This window comes from Bombus terrestris, chromosome 4 (assembly GCF_910591885.1).
Source record: "Bombus terrestris chromosome 4, iyBomTerr1.2, whole genome shotgun sequence".
In the NCBI taxonomy this organism is placed as follows: Eukaryota; Metazoa; Arthropoda; class Insecta; order Hymenoptera; family Apidae; genus Bombus; species Bombus terrestris.
Window position 1 is genome coordinate 2,886,116 of NC_063272.1, and position 11,700 is coordinate 2,897,815.

General features: G+C 39.4%; 1 protein-coding gene across 1 annotated transcript; it reads right to left on the reverse strand.

Annotated features, from left to right (window-relative positions):
* Nucleotides 1–705: 705 nt before the first annotated feature.
* LOC125385015 (A disintegrin and metalloproteinase with thrombospondin motifs 3-like) lies at nt 706–8,506 on the reverse strand. Its single transcript, XM_048405483.1, has 7 exons — nt 7,749–8,506; nt 3,395–3,550; nt 3,279–3,317; nt 3,105–3,210; nt 2,326–2,450; nt 1,765–1,857; nt 706–1,131 (listed from the first exon to the last, which is right to left on the reverse strand). Exons 1-7 carry the CDS (start codon nt 8,409–8,411, stop codon nt 892–894), a joined length of 1,422 nt encoding a protein of 473 aa, XP_048261440.1. The 5' UTR covers nt 8,412–8,506; the 3' UTR covers nt 706–891.
* Nucleotides 8,507–11,700: the final 3,194 nt, after the last annotated feature.

The window sequence follows — 11,700 nt, forward strand, 5'->3', positions numbered from 1 at the left end:
GGCTGTTTTTAAGTCCACATCGAAAACACAACGCGCGGAAGATATCATAAAACTTATAAACTCGACAGGAGAAACTGACTCCATAAAAATTATCCTTGCAGACCGATACCCAGCGATGACATCCAAGGAAATTCAAGAGTACGCGAGAGAGAAAAACATTAAATTAATTTTCACCTCGACAGACTGTCCATCCTCCAATGGACTAAACGAGAGGGTAAATCAAACATTAGTAAACAGAATGAGATGTAAGATCAATTCGAAAAAAAAAAGAAACTGGACAAAGATCGCAGAAAAAAGCGTAGAAGAATACAATCAATGTAACCAGACACAGTGTAACGGGATTTGCCCCAAATCACTTACTGTATGGGAAAATGATCGAAATCATCCCTAAGGGAATAACAGAGAAGAATTGGTTCACGAAGAGACACCAACCGATGTCGAAGAAGCCGGAAGATTTAGTAACGGCCAGTTTAAGTCTCAAGTTCGATAAATTGAAGGTAGTGAAGGCGGTGAAGGAAACGTTGGGTAAAAAGTACCCTAATAGCGAGGTCAAACACAAAGTCGTATGGGACAACACTAGTGGAACCAAAGTGGACGCTCAGCTAAGTTGTATTTCTCGTTACGATATCGTTTCTTGTTTAAGAGCCATCGTAGGTGAAAGGAGGAATGCAAGAACGCACATAATACGCAAAAATCTATGGCAGATTCAAAGCACAGTACTCGTTGTGATATTCGGTAAAGATAATAAGTTCTCCTATGGAGATTTCATTTTTCAAATTATTCTCGTAAAAGTACGTATTTGCATAAATAAATAGCACACGGTCTCTGCGTAAATACCCAGGCCAGTTATAAATATTTCAGTTTGCCAACGATATCCAACATGTGGGACACTCACATGTGTGCTACTTCGTGAGCGATGATAAATGCGCTGGTCAAGCCTTCGTCTCGATTTAACGCGCACGATCTCGCGGGATAGCATACTCCTGACACAGGTGCGTAACCGGAAGGACCTCCTATATCTAATCGCGTCAACCATACAGCAACATCGTGATTTACGTCCTTCGAGGACAGCATCTTTCTGTTCCATTTGTTAACGTTCTCGAGAGATCGTCTGGCATCGCCACGGCGGACCTACGACAACGTTTAATATTTTCTTAATAAAAGCTAGCAAATATTACGAATATATTATATTTATTATTACATCATGCATTATATACTATATATAAATATTCGTCAATGATAATAAATATATGTGCAAGTAATCGTGTTGTTGATTGTAATCAAATGTAACTTGTAACGCTATTAGTATTTTAATCTTCCTGAAAAATGTTGAAATGTTGATTCAACAGCAGAGAAGAATAGCAGAAAAAGAAAAGTAAAAGGAATCGCAAGTGTCGTATATCAATGATATTATCATAGGTCTATAACATTAAATTAAGATTCTTAAGAGATGAAAAAGGTTTAATAGTCGATTATACAGATATTTCGGATACACGATAAATGCGAGGTTTGTCAATGATCCGTGAAAATTGTTTGTTTGGAAATTTGTTTCCAAGGGATCGTTCACGGTTGTCCAATTTAACAAAATGGAACTCGTTGCATTTTATCGATCTAAAACGTCATGCGCAGATATTTTGACCTATATAATTTATATACCATACACTGTACAGATAAGTAGAAAATAAAATAATTGACACTCGCATATGCGTATCTCAGATAGTTACTACTTTAGTTAAATGATTTAATTTAATGGAAATCGCTTACCATAACGTCTCGTTTTTCCGCGTATAAAATCACTCGTACGATCACTAGAATCATGTTGGATTCGAGCGACGGGTCCATGTAAATTGCACTGACCTAGGATTAAAATACGTACGAAAATGTAACAGGCGTTAAAACAGTATTACAGCCTTACAAATAAATTATTATTCAAAACTGTCGTAAATACATCGTATCTTATATAATTTTCCTAAAAAATTAATTTTATTCGTTATATTTATCTTAGGAAATGTACGTTATTAATCTCAACAGCATTGGAAAACCAATTACCGAATGGCTGAAATTAATCGATTACAAAATTCCATTACGGATAAATTATTCGCTGAACTTTTTAAAAGATACGTGTAAGCTTTGAACAGTGTAAACAGAAAATACAGAGCTTCCATCCGAGTATACGATCGAGATGTTTGAAAGCAAGTAGCGTACCTTGAAAATACAGAGATACGCATAACTCTGCCCTATGTTTCCCGGTTGCTTGCGTACATGTGTAGGAGGAGGTATTCTATATCTAAGTATAATAACAGAATTTCGTTTGGTATTACTTACGATGTTTAAAGGAGCCAAGGTATATTGCTGTACTCGAATTCCATGAAAATCTACCACGGAGTAATCAGCAGCTATTCCAAGCTCTAACCATCGTGGCGGCGAATCCTTAGCAGTTGGTCTTTTCTCTAGAAATGACTTATCTTAGAAATCGACTTATCTTCCACGAAATTAGAAAGTCTACTCGACTCGACTTGATAGATTAAACGCATGATTATTAAAAGCATAAATTAATATCTACGAGCAAGTATTCGTGGAATAATTATTATGATATAAATAATTATTTCAAAAGTATAATTTCAAAAATATCAATTCGGTATCACCGTGAATTTCATCCTGCAAATTTCTTTAAAATTCTTGACAAATTTTGGTAAACGTATTCCTCCAGCAAATTTGTCTATTTTTCTATTTTTTTACATTAAATTAGGCAAGATAGATAAAGATTCGTGCAATGGACAATATACATATGTGTAATAGACAGGGAATAATAAAATAAATTAAAAACAGCGAAATATAGATGAACGTGTAGAAGATCAAGCGAGAGTGGAACGCAATAGGGAGAATAATTGTAAACCGAGTTCCTTTTAAGGCTGAAGATAAGCTATTCTTATATTACATGCTGTTATTATTACTTTTGTACACGATAGATTGGAATATCAGTACAATTTCTTTCTTTCAGTAATATTCGATGATTCGTTAATTTATTAACCGCTATATTGTACGTGGTAAGTAGAAAAGCAACGATTGTACAAGAATGGCATTTGGAAAAATATTTGACTTACTTGATAATCTGTTCCTTTGCCATTTAGGACCAGAGAAGTATCCAATTTCCTCGGGATTTGTTATTTTATATAGGTTGGGGTTGATAATCAATCTCGGATCCACTCGGATTGGTTATCACACCTTTTATTTTCTCTCTTATACAAAACACCAAATCACACAGCAAACGTCTAAACTCTCCCAATGCGTCTTAGCAATTGAGGCGTGGTCGACTCCTATGACACAAGAGCGTAGTTAGGAGTCGTACCAACATAACCCTAGTAACCTTTTAGTAACTAGCGGTCATACCAACTGAGCATTTCTCAACAGGATTTACGTCGATCGATAATTCTTCCACTATTGTATCGTTGTATTCTGTGGAGACATCGTCTTTTTCATCGTACAGAATCAATTTCTCAGCTTCTGGGTATTCCACGTCGAAGACGTCACCGGAAAGATTATAAAATCCCTGAACATCGTGGCTTAAGGAACTTTAAGGACTTTCTCTTACTTTCTTCAACTTCAAATTTATTCGATTTCCCTGTAACCGAATTATCAACGTTTTACCACGTTTGCCTGTCTTATCTTCGCTATTCTCGTTACGGATAAAATGAAAAAATAGTTGCAAAATTTCTGAAATTGTAAATACGACCAGACTGGAACGTATCGACGACATATACGGTGTCACAAAATTGTGACAAGTCAATATTCCAGTTGTTAGTTTGTTGAATTTACGCCGCCGCTGATTAAACGTATCACGCTTTAATAGAAAATTCAATTTCCCAGCGGGGAAAATGGAATTTTGCGCTAATTAAAGTATTGCGCTTTTGTACAAAATTCCATTGTTTTCTGTTACCCGCGAAAATCCAATTTTACGACGGACATTTCAGACAAATTTCCATCAGACGGCTTTCCATCCGTAAAAAAGAATGCTATCTACAAAAGTGTCAATGGAAATTGATCAAAGTAACGTCAAGCAAACCCGTTTAAACAGCGAGGTAAATAGACCAATTGCTTTTAACAAAACCTGTATCGTTGCTCTTAACCGTTTCACTTTTAAATATCAATCGGCGCTGTTCCTCATTAAAATTTCGATTTAAATCGAACGAGAAATACAGCGTAACACTTGGAATTTTCTATCGTTTCTCAACCATACTTCGAACATTTACGTCGCATTCTTCCATTCATAGGATCGCGATGTTGGATTCTTCGATTTCGATACAAAAACGATTCACAGCTTTCGACGCGGGCAATTTAATTAAGAGAACAAATAATTTGTTTATAAACTGCCAATTACGTGCCTTGAATTTCCGATATATGCAATAAATTTCATTGCTACTTGACCTAAGTGGGTCATAAAGTTGCAACCGTGTAAACCGTGCCACGTAATTTTATTGCATTCAATTTTCCACGTTTCCAACAATTTATCAAATTAGAATTTATCTGCGCATCGTACGAAATTTTTCATAAAAATTGATTAATAATAGTAGATATATAGCTCCTCGTATTCGTAAAACAGATTTTTAATCTGTAAACAACGAGTCGTGGTGATTACGATACGATCGATTTTCAACTTAGCAAAATTTGTTTCCATTTAACATTCACATCCAGATTGTATTTCCTTTGTAATAAATTAATTATATAATTAAATAAATGTATTATTCGAACCGATATTCAGATACAGTTCGAGTATACTTGATAAATTTCCAGACTCGATTCTCCAAGTCGAAAATGAGAACGTTTTATCCTATACTTTTTCTTCATTTTTCCACAAGGATTCGCGTTGTTCTCGCTTTCAGACGTTGTTCCATTGCATCCTGTATATACGGGGTGTGCCAAATTTAAACCGTCAAATTGTAAGGAGTTGATTTACAGACAAGAAGAAGAAGAAGAAGAAGGAAGAACCTTATATAATGTTCGTCAACGGACGTTTCTTTACAGAATTACAAACGAGTATCGTTCGTACGAAACAGGTAACGACGCGTTTTCCATCGCAGCGTGCAAAAGTACGCTGTATTATCGTGTCAGCGCAGTTGCATGCTTTTTATCATGCGACAACAAGCCCGTGTCGTTAATAGCTACAATAATGATACAATGAAAAATTATTATCTGGTATGTTTGATTGGTCGTTGGAGAACGTTGTCCGTGTGCTCAGATAGAAGCCTGACATCGATCAACGATGGGAGTAATACGATCTCGTACACACAGTTGCTAACAATTCGATCGAGTTGCAAAAACCGCGTGTTTTTACTCGTTGCGCTAATTGTTCACGCGAACTCGCATCTCCAGAATAAACCTACCGTTTTACAGTTGCGAAACCATAAATACAGAAAAGAAAACGCAGTTCTTGAAACTCTGACGAAACGCTGATAATACGGTCAATTGTCGCGTGCCGTGGAATGGAAAATTCGTCGTTACTTGTTTCATACGTACGATACTTGTTTGTAACTGTGGAAAAACGCGTTTATTGCCCAGCTTCGTACGACATGTTTTTCGGTAAATATTTACAAAGCGGACAATCTCGCCATATTCAACGGCTTTGAAATATGTTTGCCAAGGCTAATATTCCGAACAACTTTTTCCTGTAATACTCTTTACCGTCGCTCTGCTTTCCGCGATATTCGCAGCAATTTCTGTCTCGACGACAGCGATGATTTCGTAGTTTCGCTTTTCTCGATATCACTGCTAAAGCTTTTCCTACCTCGAATAACCACGCAAAGCTTCGTATGAATCGTATCTATCCTGTTACTTGATACGCGAATTTAATTCGCGGTAGCCTCAGTGATGTTTCTTCCCTGTGCGAGTTGAAAATGATTATCAGAAATGCATATATATGTAGTATCGTGGACAAAAGGCCTAAGATATCTGCCGAATCGTAAACAATGTCGCGAGAACCGCGGCATCGTCGGATACATCAAGGTGTCGTCGATCCTTTTTAAGTGGATAGTTTCGTGGAAAGGGCCCGCGTGACCCTGGCCACGGGCGTTTCGGAACACGTGTCTCGAACGGCGGGAAAAGACAAAGAAACGTTAAAGTCAGTATTAGTTGAGAAGCCGGAGAGGACGGATGCAAAAGGTGTGCAGAGTGTGAATTGAGAAGCGAGAGCGTGGGAGTGTAGAAGCCGAAGAGTGTGAATCGGGAAGTCGAAAGCCGCGTCTGAAAATAAGACGTACGACAGCATTGTAATTATTTCCTTGCTTCGAATATTATTAATTAAATCAAAACATCATTACTTGTCCTTTCCTCTAAGACCCATTAAGATACTACATATATATATGTCGGAGATGAAAGAACACCGGAACCTTCCCTTTGGAACTTTGGGAAGACCCCTAGTATTGTAATTTAGATTTCACCATAGCCGTATTAAGAAACTGTTGTCATTCGATCCGTCTGTATTTATTTGAGATTTATGATAGTGAGCTCGGGCTCGAGGCGACAATCAGTCGCCGAACGTAGCCGCGGTCAAAGGGATGAACGTTTTGTCTAACAAAGGCATGAAGTAATTCTATAGCTCTCCTTAAAAGAAATACTTGGGACGGGGCACGACGGTAAACATTTCAACGATTTCTGTCCCGTGGCTCGCCACACGCAGACTTTGTCCTTCGGGTAAGACGATTGCCAGATGCCAACGCATCTTCACAGTATATGTTTAGCTGGGCGAGGACCCGCTACGAATATTAAATTTCAATTACACAAAGTCTCTCAAATAGACAAATGGCCCGTGCCCCAACTACGGGAAGATAAGAGAAATCTATCCTTCCACGAACGACGCTTCTCGCTAGCAACTCTCCCCAAGGACAGCTAATATCTTTCTCTAACCACCAACATGGAAATTGACCAATTAACAGCAACGTCAATTTCCCTCACCCTTCGAGCGAAGACTTTTCTCCGCGAATCCGATGATCTCGTGCCCTTAGGCACACCCGTCATAGTTTTCTTCGACAGCATCACCGCGACGGAGAGACACTCCCCGGTACGATCTCGACGACGATTCAAGTAACTCTCGGATACGTAGTGATTGCCCCACGCATTAACATTGAGTACAGCTTGGACGCTAAAGAAGAGTAGAGTTCGTCATCCCGATGACCGTGGATTCGTTATTGAGCCTAGGATCATTGTCATTAGCTTCTCGAGTGTCAATTTATCGCGATTACTTGTCCAATTCCAACATGGTCATGTTTGCACTAGTAAATATCTCCTCTATTGCATAGTGATCACGTCTAGTGTCAATAGGGATTCGTTTACGCCCTCAACCCTAACTCTAATCGTAACGCCAACCCGACATATATAAATGTACGGACATCAACGTCCGAGACGTTCGTCCATGCCAAACGGTAACGCGTACAGGAAACATTTGTTCAAAATGACTTTGACTTTAGCTAAATTTTCAAATTGGAATTAGCTAATGGTCGTTCGCTTTGTAAATGATTATTTCTTTTTCTTCTTTTTGCCTGCAGATTAAGCCCTCCCTGTTTGACGGTTTAAATTTATTAAATTAAATTTATTAAACCGAATATATATATATATATTCGTTTGTACTACGATTACTCTCATACTCTATGTATGGTATTATCATATCGACGCTATCAGTTCTTACAGTATCACGATCAGAGTCAATTTTAGAATAGAAGGAGCAATTAACGGCGGATCGCAAAGTAAGAAGCTTATAACATAATTGGCAAGGAAGTCGGTAAATCGATCAACCAATCACCTACATCCAACCGTCTAACGAAAGATGAAAAGCCATCGCGATAACGATCCTTCTCACCTGCAGGATTTTCCGGATTCACAGACACGAAGCTCGAATTATTCCTGATCGACCACCACTTTTCGTTTTTCGGCTGAAACATCACATGCTGGCCATTCGTCAGCGGCTGAACGAAGAACGATCTCTGCCCGATCAACATCAAGGCGTACACTTCTTCTTCGCATATCGTCACGACGACGAAGGAACTCGCGTCTCCTTCCAAGCTGCCTTGTCGAAGATCGCAGTTCGCCTTGGCGTTACGTCGCTCGGACTTGGTTTTACCCTGGCGCACCCAATTCACGGTAAAATTCGACGACAGTATCAATCGATCGTTGGCCATGGTCCTTAAGGTCCAGTTGCTGATCTCGAGGAACACCGGCTCTTGGTGGAGATACTCGCGCCAAGTTTCTCGGTCTTCGTGGGTCGATCTTCTGTTCCGCGCGCTCTCATTCGGGATCACTCGAGGGTAAACGATCTCGTACTCCTGCAAGCTTTGCAGAAAGTCGCTCATTCGCGACTTAGTAGCGATCGTGCCGAGCAGCCACGTGGCGAGGAGAAAACTGGGAAGTTTCGATCGCGTCATGTCTCGCGCGCTTTGATCGAAATTTCAATAGGATTTTCTGGCTACCCAAAACTCGCCAGGCATGCTCGTTCACTCGCAGACGTAGTCATTGCGATGAAAGCAGCTAGTTCGCAGACCCGATATTCTCATTTCATTTCGCCGGTTCGTAACGCGTTCGAAACTCCGCGTCATATAGACGCGGATGCGACGATACTCTCGCGATCTAACATTTTCAATGTCTCGCGCTTTATCACGTAGCTCGCGCGGAAGTAATACGAAGGTGAATCGTTGGTTTTAATACACAGGGTGTTGTTTAATCGATCGTATAATGGAGAAGGGAACGATTCTACGGTACACCAGAAATAAAATGAAATCATAGAATGCAGTGGTTTTGTAGGTAGTGCTTTATCGAAAAGATTAACCGTGAATATTTGCTCGACCTATTTATACCAAATTGATACAGAATCTTAAAATACAGACGAATCTTTCTCAATTTCCTTCGATCATCGTCTCTAGGCGTACGAAACTGCCTCGTTGAATTCGAACGTTTCTCGATTTCCTTCGACGTCTTTCAATTTCTTCTTTTTTCAATCGCCGTTCGCCTTCTCAAAGCTGTCTTCGAACAGAATTCTTAGAACGACTTCCAATTCCTTTCGATTCGTCCAATCGTTTAGCTTTACGAAACTGTTTCGCTAAACTCCTTTTTCCACTGTACTTGCGTATCGTAACAAACTCGTCGGCGGTAACTCGCGTCGATTAACGATTCACCACCAGTAAAGTAACCGGGAATGCAGCAAACTAGTAGTCGGTAGAACGAAGGGGAACGTAAGTGGAGCGAGCGATAAGAGCGATCGCGACAATCGCACGCCTCGCCGTGCGATTCCCACGCGAACGAATCATCAAATTCGAGCCAAAGATTCTCACTAACTCGAAGATTCGCGCCAGTATTTTCCACGCGCGCGTCACAGAAATTCGAACGACTTTCGCGAAAAGGACGGAAGGATAAGACGATCGATCGGATCTCGGGTCGGTCGCGATACCCCCGGACAGAAGGTTTCGAGGAAAAAGTGGAGTAGACGCGACGAAGGAGCGTCGTGCAGCAACTGGTGGCCAATTTATTCACCACGTGCCGTAGGAATTTAATTTTCTTTCGCGCAACAACGATCCACCATCGGAGAAAGTAGAATATAATTAATTTCGATCTCGTGTCGATCGCGACGTTCCGGATGGAACGTTTCGCCGAAGAGGTGGAATAAACGCGACGAAGGAGCGTCGTGCAGCAACCGGTGGCCAATTTTTCCACCACGTGGCACCACGTGGAAATTTAAACGTTTCCCATGAAAATGATGCACCATCGGTGAAAGTAAAATACGATAATTAATCGGTCGTCGAGTCGAACGTGATATTCCGGATAAAATTTTTCGATGAAAAAAGTGGAGTAAACGCGACGAACGAGCTTCGCGTTACGACTGGCAGCCACATGGACGGATGAACGCGGCTGGAAACGCACGCGAGTGCAGCGGCGAATTGTGCGTAAGAGTAAACGCGAACGCGAGACTGGAAAAAGCACCAGCGCTTACCGCCCGCTGAAGTTCTAATAATGGCAGCTTTATGTGCAATCACCGAGAAACGAGGATGCTGGCGAACGCATTGTTCGACCCCGACCGAGACGATTTAACAAGGGCCGAGGATTTCATCTTGAACGTTGCTCTCGACCCCACCAGAATTCTTCGCTTTCCCTTGAACCGCGAACTCGAGAATATCGTATTCAGTAAGGCGACGAATCTAATGAACGGGAATTAAATCTGTTCCGACAGCTTCCTTTGCCTGGATGAAAGAATAAGTACGAGAGATAAATTATGTCAGATAATGCACAGTGAGTGATTGGCAGAAAAGTCATATCTACTTACGTGTATGAATTCTAAGTAAAATTTATATTAAACATTTCTTTTTTTGCCTATTACACACTTTTTTTTCTATTCTACGATATCTGTCACACGTTTACTCGTCTCGTCGATTAGAATTCAGTTTTATAAAATTACAGCATTTCTACTTCAAATTTTCTTCAGGGCTTTCGATATTTGCGATGCTGAGTGCGTGGTGGCTGTGCAGCTACAGCTAACAATATCCTGTATATCAGTATCTTTTATAATCTTATACAGTGGCTGTGAAAAGGTATTTATATGCGTTAGGTTGTTCCAAAAGTTTCTTTAGTTTTATAAGGAAATATAATGTTATTATTAATGAATTCTGTACGAATAAAATAAAATGGATTCTATTACTACAAAATAGATCATACATAATTCAATACAATAATATGATACACAAAATGTACATTTATTATTTCCTCACAAAACGAAAGAAACTTTTATGCCAACCTAATGCTAATACTTACGTATCTCTATCTTTTTCAATTTTTTTTCATCAGCCGTTACATTTCACTTTCAACTAGTGTCAATAGTTCGTAGTCATACGATAGTACTATCAAGTGACGCGAAATTTATCTGTCCATCTGCATAGTGGATGGTTTTCGACCAGTGACTTTAAGCGATTTTCCACTTTCTTCGTATTTTTGCTTAGATTCCGCTTCGCTTAAAGAGATTCACATGTATCGATATGAAAATTATTGGAAGATATTCTAACAACTTGCAAGAGTATTCAAGAATTTTTGAGCACACTTTTTAAAACACGAGAACGTAAACAGATATTGCATGATCCTAAACGATCCAGCGTGTAAATGTCGGTAAGGCTTTTGCAGACAGAGGACAATTAATATGCTTTCAATTAATATAATTGATTAGCACGCTGGGATAAACAGAATAGTAGAAATAATACAGAAATACTTTTTGTAGCCACTGTAAGTAGCTGTTGGGTACAGTATTGTTCAAAAGTAGACAGACGCTCGATTACTTTTGGCAAAATGTACTTTACTCGCAAGATTATGCGTAAATGGACTGCAAAATTTCATAACAGTTAAACGTAAAACGGACAATAGCCTACGTTTTGTAAAATGGTTTATCGAAATTAGGAGATAAAGAATTTCAGATAAGTAAGAGTGTAAAAAAGAAGAGAAAAATGGTTTTAATATTAATTTGAAAAATATTAAAAGGGACATTTCTGATTTTCTTATCCGTTGATAAATTGTTGTTTGAATAATTGCTTCTTGGAATAAAAAATATTTCTTTCCATTTTATTTGCGTTTTACACGACGAGATGAATGGCAACGAACGAGATGCAAAATGAGAGATGCTTAGCATCGAGGCATTACGCGTGGGCGATAGATTAGTACTGACTCTTCAGAAAGAAATTA

What these genes read in the sequence shown, in the direction of transcription:
- LOC125385015 (XM_048405483.1), bottom strand. Translation starts at nt 8,411, where the DNA reads ATGACGCGATCGAAACTTCCCAGTTTTCTCCTCGCCACGTGGCTGCTC. An exon ending in CTTCCTTGCCAATTATGTTA is followed by an intron (nt 3,551 to 7,748) that starts TAAGCTTCTTAC and finishes CACGATGTTCAG; the next exon opens with GGATTTTATAATCTTTCCGG. An exon ending in ATCCTGTTGAGAAATGCTCA is followed by an intron (nt 3,318 to 3,394) that starts GTTGGTATGACC and finishes CTTGTGTCATAG; the next exon opens with GAGTCGACCACGCCTCAATT.